General features: G+C 39.2%; 1 protein-coding gene across 3 annotated transcripts in view; it reads left to right on the top strand.

The window, feature by feature from the left end:
• The window catches only part of LOC126328952 (uncharacterized), a 130,011-nt gene that overhangs the window by 39,318 nt on the left and 69,788 nt on the right, over positions 1-20,905 (top strand). For all 3 annotated transcript variants that reach the window (XR_007562188.1, XM_049996121.1, XM_049996086.1), the window contains exon 3: positions 15,948-16,059. Coding sequence is in view for 2 of the 3 variants with exons in the window: in XM_049996121.1 (XP_049852078.1) it covers positions 15,948-16,059 (112 nt within the window). In the remaining variant the exon portion in view is untranslated. The remainder of the gene's footprint in view (positions 1-15,947; positions 16,060-20,905) is intronic.

Below are 20,905 nucleotides of genomic sequence, written 5' to 3' on the forward strand. Positions count from 1 at the left end.
CCAATCCTATTCAGTACCTCCTCATTAGTTATGTGATCTACCCATCGAATCTTCAGCATTCTTCTGTAGCACTACATTTCAAAAGCTTCTATTCTCTTCTTGTCCAAACTATCTATCATCCATGTTTCACTTCCATACATGGCTACACTCCATACAAATACTTTCAGAAACGACTTCCTGACACTTAAATCCATACTCAACGTTAACAAATTTCTCTTCTTCAGAAACCCTTTCCTTGCCATTGCCAGTCTACATTTTATATCCTCTCTACTTCGACCATCATCTGTTATTTTGCTCCCCAAATAGCAAAACTCCTTTACTACTTTAAGTGTCTCATTTCCTAATCTAATTCCCTCAGCATCACTCGACTTAATTCGACTACATTCCATTATCCTTGTTTTGCTTTTGTTGATGTTCATCTTATATCCTCTTTTCAGTACACTGTAAATTCCGTTCAACTGCTCTTCCAAGTCCTTTGCTGTCTCTGACAGAATTACAATGTCATCTGTGAACCTCAAAGTTTTTATTTCTTCTCCATGGATTTTAATACCTACTCCGAACTTTTCTTTTGTTTTCTTTACTGCTTGCTCAATATACAGATTGAATAACATCGGTGAGAGGCTACAACCCTATCTCACTCCCTTCCCAACAACTGCTTCCCTTACACGCCCCTCGACTCTTTTTTAACTGCCATCTGGTTTCTATACAAATTGTAAATAGCCTTTCGCTCCCTGTATTTTACCCCTGCCACCTTCAGAATTTGAAAGGGAGTATTCTAATCAACATTGTCAAAAGTCTACAAATGCTAGAAACGTAGGTTTGTCTTTCGTTAATCTATTTTCTAAGATAAGTTGTAGGGTCATTATTGCCTCACTTGCTACAATATTTCTACAGAATCCAAACTGATCTTCTCCGAGGACGGCTTCTACCAATTTTTCCATTCGTCTGTAAAGAATTCGTGTTAATATTTTGCAGCTGTGACTTATTAAACTGATAGTTCGGTAATTTTCGCATCTGTCAACACCTGCTTTCTTTGGGATTGGAGTTATTATATTCTTCTTGAAGTCTGATGGTATTTCGCCGGTCTCATACATCTTGCTCACTAGATGGTAGAGTTTTGTCAGGACAAGTTCTCCCAAGGCTATCGGTAGTTCTAATGGAATGCTGTCTACTCCCGGGGCCTTGTTTCAACTCAGGTCATTTAGTGCTCTGTCAAATGCAGTATCATATCTCCCATTTCATCTTCATCTACATCCTCTTCCATTTCCATAACATTGTCCTCAAGTACCTCACCCTTGTATAGACCCTCTATATATTCCTTCCACCTTTCTGCTTTCCCTTCTTTGCTTAGAATTGGGTTTCCATCTGAGCTCTTGATATTTATACAAGTGGTTCTCTTTTCTCCAAAGGTCTCTCTAATTTTCCTGTAGGCAGTATCTATCTTACCCCTAGTGAGATAAGCCTCTGCATCCTTACATTTGTCCTCTAGCCATCCCTACTTAGCCATTTTGCACTTCCTGTCGATCTCTTTTTTGAGACGTTTATATTCCTTTTTGCCTGCTTCATTTATTGCATTTTTATATTTTCTCTATTCATCAATTAAATTCAATATTTCTTCTGTTAGCCAAGGATTTCTACCAGCCCTCATCTTTTTACCTACTTGATGCTCTGCTGCCATTCTTCTCCTACTGTATTTCTTTCCTTCATCCTTGTCAATTTTTCCATTATAATCTCCCTGAAATTCTGTACAACCTCTGGTTTAGTCAGTTTATCCAGGTCCCATCTCCTTAAATTCCCACCTTTTTGTAGTTTCTTCAGTTTTAATCTACAGTTCATAACCATTAGATTGTGGTCAGAGTCCACATCTGCCCCTGGAAATGTCTTAGAGATTTAGGAACCAGGTTTTAAATTGTGTCTTACCATTATATAATCTATCTGAAACCTTTCAGTATCTCCAGGCTTCTTCCATGTATACAACCTTCTTTTGTGATTCTTGAACCATGACTATTAAATTTTCAACTCCCTTCGCTATTTAAATAATTTCTTTTATCTCTTCACACATTTCTTCGTCATCTGCAGAGGTAGTTGGCATATAAACTTGTACTACTGTAGTAGGCATGGGCTTCGTGTCTATCTTGGCCACAATAATGCATTCACTATGCTGTTTGTAGTAGTCTGGGTGCTCACGGTTGATGAAATGATAAAGGCAGGATAGGCACATGGAACGGGTATGTTGCTGTTTACTGACCTGTTTACTTTGTTGGTGCGGCTGCTGCTGGGAGTGAAGCCGGCTGCCTTGACGCCATCATCGTGTGCGGACTACCACAACCATGTCTTCTCCCTGCGAACTATCTGAAGCTCAGTGTGGAGCAGAGGGTTAGATTGTGATATCTCACATCATGACTCAGTTTGTTTACTGGCAGCTTGAAACACTTTGAACGAATGTGCAATAGCGAAAACCTCAGAGAGGTTTGAAATCTTATCAAGATATGACTGAATATTTATGCAGCTTCTTTCAGACAGTACTTCATTATAGATAACTGCATCATCTGCAAAAAGGGGAAAATAAGCTCAAGATGTGGAGGGGTGTTTTTTGGGCATTTTATCAGGGTAGTCCTTGCTGTACTGCTGTGGTGGTATAATGGCTAACACACCTGCCTAGTAAGCAAAGAGACCTGGATTTGAGTCCTGGACATGGTACAAATTTTAATTCATTTCTACAGCTTCTATCACTATCAATATTGCCTGAAAGGTCATTAATATACAGTGTGAACAGCAAGGGTCCCAACACACTACACAGGGTCTTACCTGATGTTACTTCTACATCTCATGATGGTTCTCCATCCAAGATAACATCCTGTGTCCCCCCCTATCAAAAAGGCCTGTCAAGCCACTGATTTTACTTGACACCCCATATGATTGCAGTTTTGACAATAATTATAGGGTGTGGTACTGAGTTAAATACTTTTTGGAAATTAGGAAATCCTGGACCTACCTGACTATCTCGATTCATAGCTTTCAGCAGGTCATGTGAGAAAAATGTGAGTTGGATTTCACTGGGCCGACGTTTTCAGAAGACATGATGGTTGACATGGAGGAGATCATTCTGTTTGAGATATCTCATTATGTTTGAGCTCAGAATACGTTCTAAGATTCTACAACAAATCTATGTCAGGGATATTGGAGGATAGTTTTGTGGGTCATTTCTACTACCCATCTTGTAGACAGGTGTGACTTGTGCTTTTTTTCCAAGAACTGGCTATGGATTTTTGTTGTGGGGATCTACAATAGATTACAGTTAGAACAGGCACTAACCCAGCTGCAAATTCAGTATAGGATCTGATAGGAATTCTGTCAGAACCTAAACCTTTGTTCAGTTTTAATGATTTCAGTTGTTTCCCTACACCAGTGACACTATTACTCATTCCACTCATCTTTTCAGTTGTACAACTATTAAATTTGGGCAATTCTCATGGGCTTTCCTTTGCGAAGGAACATTTGAAAACAGAGTTAAGCATTTCGCTTTTGCTTTGATACCCTCAGTTTCAGTTCCTGTCTCATTTGCTAGGGATTGGACACTAACTTTGGTGCCACCAACAGCCTTTACATGCAAACAGAATTTCTTTGTGTTTTCTGGTATGGTAGTCATTGACAGCCAGGCTTGTTTCATCACCATCTCTCTATCTATAGTTTTATTTATTGTTTAACACCTATTATGCAGTAGTCTATGTTGTTTTAGAAGTTTCTTTTCAGTGACTGTATACCATGGAGGGCCCCTCCCATTATGAACTGTTCCACTGGGCACATATCTATCCAGTAAATGTTCAATATGCTTGTTTTAGTTGTACTTTGGTAATCACTGTTGCCACAACCATGTTGTGATCACTGTTACTGGTTTCATTGCGGACATCCTCAAAGATGTCTGGTCTATTGGTTACCATAAGTTCCAATATATTTCTGTCACGAGTGGGGTTCCTAACTATTTGTTCTAGATAGTTTTTAGAGAATGCTTTTCCACCACTAACAGAACTGTAATTTTCGCAATTGAACGTTGGATGATTAAAGTCTCCACAAATGAATGCTGTATCATTGGGAAATTTATGTACAAGTGAACTGAAGCTTTCTCTAAAGTTACATTGGGAGATGCATCTGATGGCCGGTAGAAGGATCCAGTTATCATTTTATGCCCACCCCTGATGCTGAGTTTTGACCAAACAGTCTCACATGCAGCTTCAGTTTCTATCTCGGTGAATATGATTTTCTTGTCTACTGCAACAAATACACCACTTTCATTTCCAGACCAAGCATGGTGACGCAGTGGTTACCACACTGGACTAGCACTTGGGAGGATGACAGTTGAAACCTGCATACAGCCATCCAGATTTGTGTTTTTCATGGTTTCCCTAAATCACTCCAGGCAAATGCTGGGATGGGTCCTTTGAAATGGCACTGCCAATTTCCTTCTCCATGCTTGATACAATCTGAGCTTGCCCTCCGTCTCTTAATGACCTTGACGTCAACAAGACCTTAACCCCAATCATCCTTCCTTGCTTTCCATTTCCCATTTGCCTATCCTTTTGGTATAGACTTAAATTTCCCCAAATCTCTCACTGCTGTCAATTTCAGATTTCAATCAGCTTTCTGTACCTAGTATAATGTGAGCTTCACTACTTTTCAGGAGTGCTCCAAAGTCTGGCACTCTGTTGCAAATGCTTCAGCACTTAACCAATTGGGTTTTTTCTCTGCCAGCCACTGGAATGACCCATAATCACCTAGGAGCCCCAATGACAGGCATCATTTGTTCCAAAAAGAAAAGAAAAAAAGTGGGTGTAGCTGTACACTTATTTCTAGCGAGCATGCATTATGTGATCTCATGAACTTAGCCTGGTACTGCTGAATGAGAAAAATTGCTGGTGGCATTTTCCATGATCTTATGCGTAACATATAAAATTCTTCTAGGCCGATGAAAATAGTGTGGCATTAAAACTGTACCTCTTGCATGAATGGAGACTTTCACTAGTGAGGCAAAACATTATGAATACCTGCTTAATAGCATGTTGTTCCAGTTCTGGAAAACGGTACAGCAGCAATTCTGCATGGCATGGATTTAACAAGTAGGTTACCAAAATTGTGTTGCATCAGATGTCTACACACAGGCCACAGAAGTTCTGTAAATTACAGACCTGTGGTTTGTCAGTGCAGAGCTGTCACCGAGTAGGGTCCCATTATGTTCACGTAAGTGACTTTGGTGGTCTAGACACCAACATGAGTTCACCAATCAAGCTCCTCAAACAACTGTACCATGATTATGGTCTTGTGACACAGACATTTATGCTGCTGGAAGATGGCATTGTCTTCAGGAAAGGTAACAAGCATGAAGGGATGCAGGTTGTCTGTAGTAATGTTTGCACATAGGCCACAACTGTCATGGTGTGTTCAGTTACTACAACAGAACCCATGGAAGACTAAATGAATGTCCCTCAATGCATAATACTTCCTCCACTGGCCTTAAATCAGTATTGCAGTGCATGTTTTGAACTGCCATTTGTCTGAATGACAATGTATCCAGACACAACTGTTGACCTGTAAGACTCAAGTTTCTCCTAGCATATACAATGTTCAAATAACTGACAGAAGTGCACGCCAGGTGATGTTGTTAACAACTGCCAATATTTCAACAAGAGCGCATCCTACAATTTTCAAGGCAGGACTTAAGCAAGTAAGCACTGTGCAAGCGAATTTAAACTCTTGGTTTTCAGAAAAAGTCTGTAAAGATAAGATAAAGCACACACACACACACACACACACACACACACTCGGTCTGCACACACTAGTGCCATCACAAATCAAAGATAACCAACATCAGAAGTTACCAATAGTGAAATAATGAAAATAATCAACAGGTGAGGTAGCATAAACTCTGTCTCTCTATTTTTTGACAAGCGAGAGAACAGAATTTAAATAAAAACCACTATCTCTATTCATAAGGTTACTTGCTAATTAAATTTCAACAGCTTCCTTAATAACACTCTCTCAGTAGCTGGAAGTGCATGCAAGAATCTCCTTGTTATTATATTCTATAGGATGACTGGTGCCAAGACGGTGTTCTGTATTGGTGGATTTGCTTGTCTGCTGTAAACATGTTTGGCACTTATGCTCTATACTCCATTTCTTCACAGTCCTGATAGTACTTACTTTTTATTTGATGACCAGTACTATAAGCAAACAGAGTTGCGATGGGAAACCCATTGTCGTCTATTGTTGCCAATTTGTTTATGAAAGATTTTGAGGAATGTGTCTTGGAGTCAGCAGCTTTGAAACCTGTGTGTTTTTTTAGACATGCAGACAATACTGTCTTTGGTTTGGCCTCATGGCAGTGAGAATTTCTATGACTTCTTAGAACACCTGAGTTTAGTCTCCCTGAATATTTGTTTCATGATAGAGGGAGGAAAGCATGGTTGTTTTCCCTTGCTTGATGTTTTGGTCAGGAGGAAGGTGGATGGTAGATTGAGACATACTGTTTGTAGGAAGCCTCCTCACACTGATGCATTTACAACTGCCGAAAGATGCATGATGTGCTAAGTTCCACAAAGGACTAGGTGATGCGTGACACACTGAAGACTCGTGTTTTGGTTATTTTTCACACTGAACTAGGAAAAAACAGAGCTGTACATCTAATTTCATTTCGGTTCGATTGCAGACCAGCGTGGAATGCCGGTGTGGATCTGTCTCGCGTGTGTGGTGACACCAAAGTCTACGGCCATTTTGCCTTATGCAGGGAGCATTTTGAACAGGGTTGGTCATATTTTGTGGGAATGTGAGATGAAGTTTGTTTTTCAATCACCATATAAGATCATGGTCCTTTTAGGTTCCATAAAAGATGATCTTGGTTTGTGTAAGGTGGGTATCTACCATATTCCTTGCAGTTGTGGCATGTTATACATTGGTCAGACTATCAGGAGTGTGGACGATCAGTGTACAGAGCATAAGTGGCACGAGCAGATCCACCATTCCGGAACATTGCCTTGGCACGGGGCATCCTATGGAATATAAAAAACACGGAGACTCTGGCATGCATCTCCAGCTATTGGGACAGTGTTATTAAGAAAGCTGTTGAAATTAAATTAGCAAATAGCCTTATGAGAAGAGATTGTGGTTTTTGTTTAAATTCTGCATGGAATCCTGGTCTCCCACTTGTCAAGAAACAGAGGGACAGAGTTTATGCAACCTCCCCTGTTGACTATTAATTCCACTATTGATAACTTCTGAAATTGCTCATCTTTGTTTTACAATTACGCTAGTGTTTACAGTCTCTCTCTCTCTCTCTCTCTCTCTCTCTCTCTCTCTCTCTCTCTCTCTCTGTGTGTGTGTGTGTGTGTGTGTGTGTGTGTGTGTGTGTGTGTGTGTGTGTGTGTGTGTGCGTGCGTGCGTGCATGTGTGTGAAATTAACAGAGTTTCTCTTTAAATTCTTTCGCACAGCATTTACTTGCTGCAGTTTTTCCTTGAAAGTGGCAGGATGTCCTCCTGTTGAAATATTGACATATGTTGGTGAGTTCACCCAGCTGCATTCCTGTAAGTTATTTGAAAACTGTTGACATGGTGTATCAAGAAAGGGGAGTCATCTGACCAGGCAACATGTTTCCATTGATCCATGGTCCGATCATCATGCTCGTATGCTCATTGCAGTGATAACTGACAATGTCATTGGGTCAACGTGGGAATGTATGGGGTCACTGCTGCAGAGTCCCATGCTCAGCAAGAAGTGCTGAAGCATATGCCCTGGAACACTTGTACCTGCACCAGCATTGTACTTTGACATCTTGTCATCTACTCACAGTTCCGCCAACCTCCAGCCACTATTTATAGATGCAAACAGCTGATCATCTTCATCCTTTCAAAAAATATTATGGTTGAAACTGACCATGGCTGCATAGTTATGAGGGAGTGAGCAACTGGGCTAGGTAAACTCAAGTTGATGATTACTTGTTTTTTTCAGCTGCCCATTTCCACTGTAGTAGTTGTAGAATTCTTCAAAAAGTTTGAGTAGCATTAGTACAGTATTAGAGGCACTTGAACCTAATGAGTGTAGACTGGAATGTTTATAGATTAATACAGGTGGTGCAGATGGATAGTCTGGTGAAGTATTTCTGAACACATTTTCCAAAAACTGTTTTAAGCAGCTTGTTTGACACCTCAGACACAATGGGAATATTTTAGAAATCGTATGTACAAACAGATATGACCTTATTGACATTGTCAGTATAGAGACAGAGATTAATGATCATGATGTCACCATAGTGACAGTGATTACTAAAGTTAATAAATCTATCAAGAATGCTAGGTGAATTTTTGGGCTGGAAAGAGCAGATAAGCAGTGTTAACTTCCTGCTTAGATTATGGTAGACATAGAGAAATTATAGGCAAAATGTAAACTGAATGTAAACTGTGCTGTGAAGAAGTATGTACTGAGTAACTGGATTAAGGATGGAAAAAACCCACTGTGGTTAAATAATAAAATTTGGAGTAAGCTGAGGAAATGGAGATTGTTTCACCCTTGGTTCAAAAACAAATGCAAAAATGTTGACAGGCAACAGTTAGTAGAAATCTGCGGGAGTGACATCCATTGTCAAACATTGGTGACAGAGCTTGCCAAGTACGTGAGAGAATTCTGGTCCTAAATAAAATCATTGAGTGGGTCAAAGGTTACTCTTCACTCACTTGTTGACCAGTCTGGTGTGGCAATAGAATACAGCAGAAGGAAAGCTCAAGTTTGAAATTCAGCATTTAAAAAATCATTCAGACAGGAGGATCACACAGGCATACCATCGTTTGACCCAGAGACTTCCAAAAGTAGGACGTAAAAATTGGAACCTCTAGTGCTGAGAAGCAACTGAAGAGTTGAAAGAAATAAGTCACCAGATCTTTTTGGAATTCCAGTTCCTTTGGCACTGGCCATTGACTTATGTTGGATTTATTGTGAATCTCTTGCCCAGTGCACAGTCCCATGTGACTGCTACATATGACAGAGTAAAGAATTGACTCACAACATTACAGTCTAATATATTTAACATTGGTTTGTTGCAAAGTTCTTCAGCATATTCTAATATAACAACTAAAATAATAAATTATTGATAATATGATGTAAATGGATGGATAAAAAAATCTACTCACACAAAAGGATTTCACTTTTACAAGTTTTCGGAGCCAGTGGCCCCTTCTTTTGGCAGAAGAGTTGAAGGGAAGGAAGAGGGGCGAAGGAAAATCACTGGAGAGGTTTAGGGAAAGCAGTACAATTTAGAAAAGCCATCCAGAACCCTGAGTCAAGAGAGACTTACCGGATGGGATGAGACGGAAAGAATGATTGTTGGGGACTGCAACAGACGAGATTTGAAAACCTGAGAGCTTAAAGGTGGAAGACTGGGTAATATTCAAGACAGAGATTACTAGTAAAACATCATGCACGAGTTAATAAGAGTGAAAAGCTAACTGCATTGTATTTTACAGAAGTGTCAGGGGGGATGGCAAAAAAAAAAAGAGACAGTTACCTGTCTTACGACGATGGAAGATGTAGAAAACTAAAATGGACTGAAGAAAGGAACAGTTACTGTGAATAAACGCTGAGTCAGAAGGAATTAACATAAATTAAGGCCACCTAGATGGCGAGAACCAAGGACATTTGTAGTGCTAGTTGCCATCTGCGGAGTTCTGTAACACTAGTATCTTGGGGGAAGAATCCAGATGGTGCGCATGATGAAACAGGCACAAAGGTTATGACTGTCATGTTGTACAGCATCCTCTGCAACATGATATTGTGTGTTCCCTGTGGGACCACCATGTCCTCGAGTCTGTAAAAAGACTGTCCTCAGCAATTTTTGCTGTTAGGTCAATCTCACAATTTGGAGACATAAATGTCACGAAGTCCACATACTTAGCATACTTCCACTCCATTATGTGTTATGGCATCATCTTCTGGGGCAATTCACCCTCATCTAAAAAAAATCTTCCTCATGCAGAAAAAAGTAGTCTGTATAATGTGCAGAGTACCCCCGAGAACCTCCTGCCGTACGCTCTTTAAAAAAATTGAAATTCTTTCCACAACCTGCCAGTATATTTTTTCCCTAATGAGTTTGTTGGCTGACAATCCTGTCCACTATGAAACCAGTGAAAGCTTCCATTATCACAATACAAGAAAGAAGGCTGACCTCCACTTTGAACTAAAATGTTTAACTCGGGTACAGAAAGGAGTGCATTACTCTAGTGTCAAAATATTTAACTTATTACTGAGCTATATAAAAAGTCTACATAGTAACAGTGCATCATTCAAAAACAATATAAAGACATATTTACTTGAGAAAACGTTTTACTCACTTGATGAATACTTCAACAGAGAAAAGTAGTCTTTGTATGTATGTATATCTACTGTTGTTTGTTTATGTTCCTTTTGTTCCTATTTGTAACCATATACTTACTGTGACAAATAGGCGTTTGCAATATGATAAACTTTGCATAATGAATTTTCCGTATGACTTTATTTTAGTTCATTATTATTTTTGCAAGTCTTATGTAATTAATGTCTTGTTATGCTCTTGTAAACTAATTGATACCATGGTCTGTGAACATATATTACTTAAGTCGTTCTACATCCTAGCATCATATGCATAACAGGATCTATGGAATTTGTAGATAAATAAATAAATAAATAAATAAAATGCTTACACACCAGCTGAGATGTGGTGTGTCATTTCACAGGTAGCTCTCTCTTCGATAGCATATGCTTTGCTGGTTACAGGTTTGGAATAGGTGGTGGTAGGAGGTGCATAGGGCAGGTCTTGCAGTGGGGACAGTCATGGGGATAGGAGCCATAGGGTAGGGAGATGGCTGCAGAAGGGGCATAGGGTCTGACAAGGACATTGCGGAGATTGGGAGAGTGATGAAAAGCTACTCTAGGTGTGGTGGGCAAAATCTCAGACAAAATGGATTTCATTTCAGGGTATGATTTTAGGAAGTCATGACCTTTTTAAAGTAGCTGATTGATACATCCAAGACCAGGATAATACTAGGTGACAAGTGGTGTACTCCACAGTTGCTTTTTTGGAGGCATCAGCAGTACCGAGATTGGTTGTGATGGCCCGGGAAATCTGCTTTTGAACTAGGCTGTTGGGATAATTATGTCCAGTGAAGGCTGATATGAGAGTGGGGGTGTATTGTTGTAAAGAGTCTGCATCCGAACAAATATGTTTGCCTCAAATGCCAAGGCTGTATGGGAGGAAATGTTTGACATGAAGAGGATGGCAACTGGCAAAATGTAAGTAAGAGCCACCTGTGAAACGACACGTCATATACCAGTTGTTACGTAAACAATTTTTTGTCTTTTACATCGGCATGATTATCACCCAGTCATCAGCCACTGTGAATGAGTATGGGCAGAGGGTGTATATAGGGAACACACAATATCCTCTTGCAGAGGATGCTGTACAACATGACATAATGTTGGTGGCTGTTTCACCACATGCGCCTTCTGGATTCTTCCCCCAGACACCAGTTTCTCAGAACTCTGCAGGTGGGAATAGCACTACATATGTCCTTGGATCTCGCCACCCACCTGGCCTTAATTTAGATTAATTCCTTTAGTCTCAGCATTTATTCACAGTAAGTACTCTTCTCTTCACTCCATTTTAGTTCCTACATCTTTCATTGTCTTACTTGTCTATTTTTCGCCGTCCTCTCGGAGGTTTCTGTAATGTACAATGCACTTATCTTTTCACTCTTATTAACTCATCCATGATGTTTTAGTAGTAATCTCTGTCATGCATATTATCGTGTCTTCCACCTTTAAGCTCTCTGGTTTTCAAATCTTGTCTAGTGCATTTCCCAAGAATCAGTCATTTCTCCTCATCCCGTCTGGTAAGTCTCTCCTTTTCCAAACTCTAACCCTTTCTCTAAACCTCTCCAGTCCTTTTCCTCCACCCCTCTTCCTTCTCCTTCAACTCTTCTGCCAGAAGAAGGAGCTACTGGCTCTGAAAGCTTGTAAAAGTTAAATCCTTTTGTTTGTGTGTTCTCATGCTGCCACTTGGTGATTAGATTTTTTGATCTAGCCATTTTCATTTTATGATCATATTCTAAGTTTGAATATAACAAATTTCCTCAATACAGAGAAGGTTCTGTCCATAAGTCAGCATGAATTTAGAAAGCATTGTCTGCACGATGCTCAGATTGCCCTTTTCTCACATCATATCTTGTGAATCATTGATGAAGGGCAATTAAAAAAAGCACTCTGTCTTCAGGCCACAAGTGGCCCAGCGGGACCATCCATCCGCCGTGTCATCCTCAGAGAGGATGCAGATAGGAGGGGTGTGTGGTCAGCACACCGCTCTCCCGGTCAAATAAGGTGGTCTATTGCCCTTCATCGGCAATGGCCTTGCCTTGCCACAGCGGATACACCAGTTCCCGTGAGATCACCGAAGTTTAGCACTGTCGGGCGTGGCCAGCACTTGGATGGGTGACCATCCAGCTGCCATGTGCTGTTACCATTTTTCGGGGTTCACTCAGCCTCGTGATGCCAATTGAGGAGCTACTTGAACGAATAGTAGGGGCTCCGGTCATAGAAAACCGGTAACGAATCTAGCATCCCGCCTCTGAATTGCTTCGATGTCTTCTTTCAAACCGACACGGTACGTATCCCAAACGAAGGAGCAGTACTCAAGAATTGGTCGCAGTAGCATCCTACTAGTATATGCGTTTGACACAGTGCCCCAGTGCAGACTTTTAATGTAGGTCTGCACATATGGAATAGATTCTCAGAAATGTGAATGGCTTGAACACTTTTTAAGTTACATAAGTGAAAGTGTGTTGTCCTAGTCAGCGAATGTTTATTGGAGACAAATGTATCTTCAAGAGCACCACAGGGAAGTGAGGAAGAACCATTCTGGTTCTCTATATACATCAATCATTTGATGGATAGGGTGAGCAGCAATCTGTGAACTGAACTGTTTGCTGGGATATTGTAGTGTAGAGGAAAGTATCATCGTTGAGTGACTGTAAGAGGATACAGGATGACATACATGGAATTTCTATTTAGTGTGATGAATGGCAGCATGATCTAAAAGTATTTTAAAACCTGCAGATGAGTGGGAAACAATGCTGTGATATATAATTACTTTATTAATGGTGTGCTATTTGACACAGTCATGTTGAATAAATACCTAGGTGTAATGTTGCAAAGTGATATGAAATGGTACAGTCATGTCAGATGAGTTGTCAGGAAGGTGAATGGTTGTCTTTAGTTTAATGTGAATATTCTTGCAAACTTTAGCTCATCTGTAAAGGCAGACATAGAAGCAATTCAAAGCTGGGTTTGATCAACATGCGAGTATTATGGAAATGCTCTGTGGACTCAAATGAGAATCCCTGTAGGGAAGAGAATGTTCTTTCCACAACACTGACTTTAGAGAACTGACATTTATGACAGGCTGCAGAACAGTTCTAGGCATATAGACAGTTGTTTTTCTCTAGCTCCATTTTTGAGGTTGAGAAGAAGCGGGACTACACAGTGGTACAAGGTACCCTCCGTGAGGTGGCTTGAAAAGTATGTATGTACCGGACTGTTGTAATTAAAGTGCAGCTACTCACAGAGGTCTGGTGTAGGCTGTAATTATCGTATGACAGCAAAACTTGATATATATTTTTAAGTGTTAATCCAGAACCAATTTATGCAGGGAAAAAATCAGTTCCAGTTTATGCAAGAAAGATGTAGAGAAATATTTCCATATGTAATGGATTAGGAACAGGACATGGGCAGAAAAGGTCAAAGAAGTGAGAAAGGCATAATGTTGATTAGTAACCACCAATTACACAGTTTGTTCAGTATATGAACAATGGAGACAGTGACAAGACACTGGATCCATAAAATGACATGGTCAGCAGTTGCTTGCATCATTTCCAGTGGAACATGAGCAACATGTTATTGTACACTGGCCTGCAGATCAGGTAGAGACCGAATGTGTCCCTGATAAACGCATTCTTGCAGGTATTACCAGAGCCAAAAGTCACATGGATTCAGAACAGGTGATAGTGCAGGCTATGCATCTGGAAACCTCTTGAGATAGCACATTAATGGGTGATTTGCATTAAGCAGATCTTTCACTAGGTGAGTGACATGAGGTGTTGCCCGATCTTGCACGAAAATAGTGGTTTCCATACAGTTGTGCTCTTCCAAAGCAGAAATCTTATGCTGTGTAAGGGGATGTCGATAACATGCAGACCAGACGTTACAGAACACCTGACAGGCCCTCTGGTGTGTTCCCTTCAAAGAATAACAGATCAAGAATGAAAATTCGTGTCAATCCACATGACACAGTCGAGTATGGTAAGTGCAGTTTAACAGTATTTGAAAGTTGGCGGTCTGCACCCAGTAGTGTAAAATATGCCTCATCACTCCATAGAACGTAGCCTGGCCACCACATCATCTTAAATCCGTGCCAGAGACTGAAGATCAAATTCAGAATGTTGTTGCATATCATGAGGTTTCAGTTGCTGCACTGTCTGGATCTTGTACAGGTACCAGAGTAAAATAGATCACAAAACTTTCCATACTCTTGACCATGGGATTGACTATTCTTGTGACACTGCAAAAGCATTGGCACACGCTGCACAGCCAGGCGAGCTTACCTTTGTTTTTGAATTTCACTATCATCTACTTTAAGCTAATTAATGACGTCAGGCTTACTGTCAGCCCCAAGGCAAAGAAAGAAAGCAAAGCAAGCTGTGAAAATGTGTTGACTAATAATTACGAAAAAAGTGAAGATTTGGGAGCATGGTGACGTAGAGTGCTTTTTGACTGCCATAATGTGGTGCTAACAGATTATGGTCATATGATGCTGAACATCGCAGGAGCATACTATGAAAATCTCATGACAAGGTTACAGGAAGCTGCCAAGGCAAAGCATTGTGTTAATCTGTCTAGAGGACTGTTTTTACTCCACTGCAGTCCTGAAGTTTATTCTCTGCACCACACAGTCATACAAGCAACTTCCTTGGGCTGTCAGATTTTGCCTCACTCCCCCGTATTCTGACATGACACCCAGTAATTTCTTCCTCTCTGCTCAAGTGAAGAAACTGTTGTGTGGCACGCACTTCGAGAATGGCACTAAGGTGACTTTTGAGGTAGAATTTCTCTTGGACAGCCACACTGCAGGCTTCTACAACCAATGTCTCAACCACATCATCCATTGTGGAGGAAAACGTGTCGCTTTGAAGACTGAAATTGTATAGGAGGTCAAACAATATCACCCAGTTTCAGGTTTTTTTGAGGTGAGAGTTAAAACTGGATGACTACACCTCATATGTATAATAGTCTAGAAGTAATTACCATAATTATCACCATGAGTAGATTAGTGGTAGTAATAATCTGCTGTTAGATTCGTTACAGAAGTGGCCATTAGTAGCTGCTCCTGCCTGTTAGTGTACAGTTCGATCCTCTCCACATCCTGGAAGCATCCTCTCCCATGATGGGATGTACAGAACATGACTTGTGTGTGGATGAATTCAACGGCTAGGTGTGCTGTTAGATTTTTGTGTCTGTTTATATAACAGCACTGCAAGGTACATCTCCTGAAGGAAAACGCTAACCAGACAATTTGTCTATTTGTGAATTTAAGAATATTCTGTATTGCATTTTCCTTTGTAAAGTGTTAACATTATCATCTTATGTTACTTTTTCTTGATGATAGCTTCAGGTGACAGAATGTGTGTGTGTGTGTGTGTGTGTGTGTGTGTGTGTGTGTGTGTGTGTGTGGGTGGGTGTGTGTGTGTGCGCGCGCGCGCGTGTGTGTGATACTCTAGTCAAGAACACAACCTGAATAGCTGCACAACAGCATTCAGCCCCTATATTACCTGTATCTATTATCACAACAATTAATGAACTGCCTTTCGTATGGCTGAATTTACAGGTCTCTGCATTGATTGTTTCAATATGGTGCTACAGCAGCTTCATGAAATTTTTTAATTACAAGGAAACACAAGGACTTGCTACAGCTGGCATCATCAGTCAAATAATAAGCAGTAAGATATCAGTGATTTTATTTCCACACTATTTAATGAATTGCTGAGACCTTGTGTGAAATATTTATGTAAATTTATTCATTTGCATTTCTGCTTACATTGTACTTTTGTATTAAAAAACATACCAGTGAAGTTAATGTCTGTGGGACAGTTAGTATAACAAACGTAACAAGAAGAACACTACACCAGAAGAACATTTTCAAATTTAATTTTGGCAACTGCAACATTGTACACCGCTTTTTAATGCTCATGAAACAACCCACTATAGTTTTTTTGTGGCTTCTTTTTATAATAAAAGAATAAGAAAACAACTATCTTCTTGCGTTCTTTTTTGGTGTTTTTGTTAAAAACTACTCAAAAAACATTTTACACATTGTGCGTATCTGTGTGCAGGTGGGGGCTTATAATCAGGAGCAGGAAATGAAAGAGTAAGCCTTGTTGTTGTTGTTGTTGTTGTTGTTGTTGTGGACTTCAATCCGGAGACTAGATTGATGCAGCTCTCCATGCTACTTCATCCTGTGCCAGCTTCTTCATCTCGAAGAAACTTCTGCAACCTGCATCCTTCTGAATCTGCTTAGTGTATTCATCTCTTGGTCTCCCTCTACGATTTTTACCTTCCATGCTTCTCTCCAGTACTAAATTGGTGATCCCTTGATGCCTCAGAATGTGTCCTATCAAACGATCCCTTCTTTTAGTCAAGTTGTGCCACAAATTCCTTTTCTCCCCAATTCTATTCAGTGCCTCCTCATTAGCTATGTGATCTGCCCATCTAATCTTTAACATTCTTCTGTAGCACCATATTTTTGAAAGCTTCTATTCTCTTATTGTCTAAACTTTATCGTCCATAATAAACTTCCATACATGGCTACGTTCCATAGAACATACTTTCAGAAAGGACTTCCTGACACCTAAATCTATACTCAGTGTTAACAAATTTCTCTTCTTCATTTACGCTTTCCTTGCCATTGGCAGTCTACATTTTATGTCCCCTCTACTTCGACCATCATCAGTTCTTTTGCTCCCCAAATAGCAAAACTCATCTATGGCTTTAAGTGACTACCTAATCTTAATTCCATTAGCATCACCTGATTTAATTCTACTGTGTTCCAGTATACTCATTTTACTCTTGTTGATGTTCATCTTAAATCCTCCTTTCAAGACACTGCCCATTCCATTCAACTGCTCTTCCCAGTCCTTTGATGCCTTGGACATAATTACAAAGTCATTATCGAACCTTAAAGATCTTATTTCTTCTTCATGGGTTTTAATTCCTACTCCAATTTTTTTTTCTTTTGTTCCTTTTACTGCTTGTTCAATATACAGATTGAATAATGTCGGGGATAGGCTACAACCATGTCTCACTCCCTTCTCAACCACTGCTTCCGTTTCGTGCCCCTTGACTCTTGTAACTGCCATCTGGTTCCTGTACAAATTATAAATAGCCTTTCACTCCCTGTATTTGACCCCTGCTACCTTCAGAATTTGAAAGAGAGTATTCCAGTCAATATTGTCAAAAGCTTTCTCTAAATCTTCAAATGCTAGAAACATAGGTTTACCTCTCCTTAATCTATCCTCCAAGTCATTGCTTCACGTGATCCAACATTTCTACAGAATCCAAACTGATCTTCCCCGTGGTCAGCTTCTAACAGTTTTCCCATCTGTCTGTAAAGAATTTGTGTTAATATTTTGCAGCCATGACTTAATAAACTGATAGTTTGGTAATTTTCTTACCTTCAACACCTGCTTTCTTTGGGATTGGGATTGTGAATTGTTTTTCATTCATCTCATGACGTACATTTATTATCCATTTGGTTTGCATAAAGGAGACGTGAAAAATTTATAATACCGTTACAATGATTTCTACATTTTCCAATAATAGCCCAACAGTAAATAATAACACTATAAGGATATTTCTTGTAATATATAACACATTGTATCCTGTTTGAATTTCCAGTTTGTCCTACATGAATTTATCCACTGAGTAAACACACCTCAGTGTCAGTATGTCATATAGCTTTCTTTTAAGTGAACCTAAATTCGTCTGCATCAACTTGTTGCTGTTTAATTTATTACAAATTTTCATTCCTATGTATTGAGGTCCCTGGGCATAACAGTCTGAGGCAGTGGATGGGGAGCATAAAATTTTCTTTGTTTCTAGTATCATGTGAATGGACAAGATGGTTTCCCTCAAATAATTCATGTCTGGCATACAAAAATATAATAATCTCATATATGTATAAGGGTGGCAGAGTTAATATCTTAAGTTTTCTAAATAATGGTCGAAATGGCTCTTTGTGATTTGCAGTGCACATATTTCAAATGATTGTTTTTCTGTAGTTTTAGTATCTGCACTACGTCAAGTTACCCCAAAAAACAATACCATACCTAATAATGGATTTGAAGTAGCTTGTATGTGCTACTTTTTGTGTGTCCATGTCAGATGCAGTTGATAATATTTGCAATGCAAATGCAAAGCTGTTCAGTTTCTTTGCTAGGTATTCAATGTGTGCCTGCCAGCTGAAATTTTTGTCTACATTTAAACCTAAGAATCTGACTGAGTCAACTTCTCCTACTTCTTGGCTGTTATGTACAATCTTAATCTGCTCACATTTTGACTGTTTGGTTTTGAACTGCATCGTTTGAGTCGTATATATGTTTAGATTCAACCCATTTAGCTGAAACCCAGTATCTAATGTACTGAGGGTTCTGATCACAAATTTGGGATTTTTTTTTTTCAAATCCTGATATTCAACTAAGACAGAAGTACCATCTGCAAACAGAACTTATGGGGAGCTGATATTTAATGGTAAGTTATTTACATAGAAGAGAAATAGGACTGGGCTTAATATGGAGCCTTATGGAACACCTTGAGATATTTTTTTCCAGACAGAAAAATAATATGTGTCATTTGAAGAGATGCTAACTCTTTGCTTTCTGTATGATAAGTAGGATTTAAGCCACTGTAGGGCACTGCTGTTAATGCTGTATTTTCAAGTTTGTACACAAGCAATGCGTGGTTTACAGAATCAAACACCTGTGTGAGGTCATAGAAAATTCTTGTCACCTTATTTCACTTGTCTGATGATGTACTTATTTTCTCAATGAAACTGTTTACTACATCTATGGTGTTTTTTCCCTGCTGAAAACCAAATTGATTGTTTGAATAACAGAATATTTTGCAGTGAAGTTTTGGATTTGTGCAACAGCAAGTTTTTCAAATATTTTAGGTAGGACTGGGAGAATCAAGCTATGGCGATAATTTCCCATGATCTCTCTTGATGCCTTCTTGAAGAGTGGTTTGACTTCACCATATTTCAGTACTTCTGGGAAACAGCTCTCTTCAAAACATTGATTTATTATTCGAGCTAGTGGATTTGCAATTCTGTTGTGTACCACTTTAATAACTTTGTTGGATATTCCATCCCAATCTGCAGATTTTTTATTTCTTAATGTTAGAATAGACTTTTCTACATCCTCCACAGAAACTTTTAAGAATTTTGTAAAGTTTAGAGTTTTCATCTAAGGAAAAGGGATTTACTTTGTCGTGATAATCTGTTAGTATTTCCTTCAATGTCAATTTTTGAAATTTCTTGGTTACAGGCTTTAACACCTATTTCAGATTTAATGACTGACCACACAGCCTTTGTCTTATTTTTATTATTTAAAATTAGCCTGTTATTTGCCAGATGTTTTGCTGCCCTGAAAACTCTTTTAATTATGGTTTTAAAGCATCTAACGTATTTAATGAAATCAATATCTTTATTACATTTTAGTTCTCTGTCCAGTTGCTTTTTCTTTATACAGGAAATTTTCATGCCCTGAGTAATCCACTTTAATTTATTTTTTATTTTATTGCTGCGGAGTCTAGGTGGAAATGTTTCATTAAAGACAACAATGTATGAATTTCTCAAAGTTTTCATTGCTTGAGCTACAGTGATCAAAAGGCCATGTTTTCTCTTTTAGCTTCTCACTAAATGTTAGCCTGTTTTCTTTGTTAGAGTTCCTACTCATGTGGCTTCTCATGCATGAAATGTTCCTGCCTGTCTGTGGCAGGTCAATGAACAATGCACAGTGATCTGAAACACCTAGATCTAGACAAAATTTACGCACATCTTCATATAGATAATTAGTTAGAACAGTCTCAATACATGTTGCTGATTGCCCATTGTCTTTGGTAGATTCCAAGAAATTTGAAACCATATTTCTTTACTAAGTCAGTGAATCTTGAAGCGTAGCTACTATGACATGTTACATCAATATTAAAATCAGCAGCTATTAGAATTTTTTTTCTTTTTGTCTCTGCAAAGGTCTTCTAGCATAATTTAAAGCTTAGATAAGAATGTTTCTGTTGTTGACATCCCTGGAATTCTGTATATTGCAATTATTATATTCTTCTTGAAGTCTGACAGTGTTTCACTTGTCTCATACATCTTGCTCACCAGATAGTTAGAGTTTTGTCATAGCTGGCTCTCCCGAGGCTATCAGTAGTTCTAATGGAATGTTGTCTACTCTTGAGGCCTTGTTTTGACTTAGGTCTTTCAGTGCTCTGTCAAATTCTTCATGCAGTATCATATCTCCCATTTGATCTTCATCTATGTTCTCTTAAATTTCCATAATATTGCCCGTAAGTACATTCCCCATGTATAGACCCTCTATATACTCCTTCCACCATTCTGCTTTCCCTGCTTTGTGTAGGGCTGGTTTTTCATCTGAGCTCGTGATATTCATACATGTGATTCTCTTTTCTGCAAAGGTCTCTTCAAATTTTCCTGTAGGTATTATCTATCTCATACATGCTTGTATGATCTTTCATTTGTCCTATAGCCATCCCTGCATAACCATTTTG

Source organism: Schistocerca gregaria, chromosome 1, assembly GCF_023897955.1.
Source record: "Schistocerca gregaria isolate iqSchGreg1 chromosome 1, iqSchGreg1.2, whole genome shotgun sequence".
NCBI classification, from domain to species: Eukaryota; Metazoa; Arthropoda; class Insecta; order Orthoptera; family Acrididae; genus Schistocerca; species Schistocerca gregaria.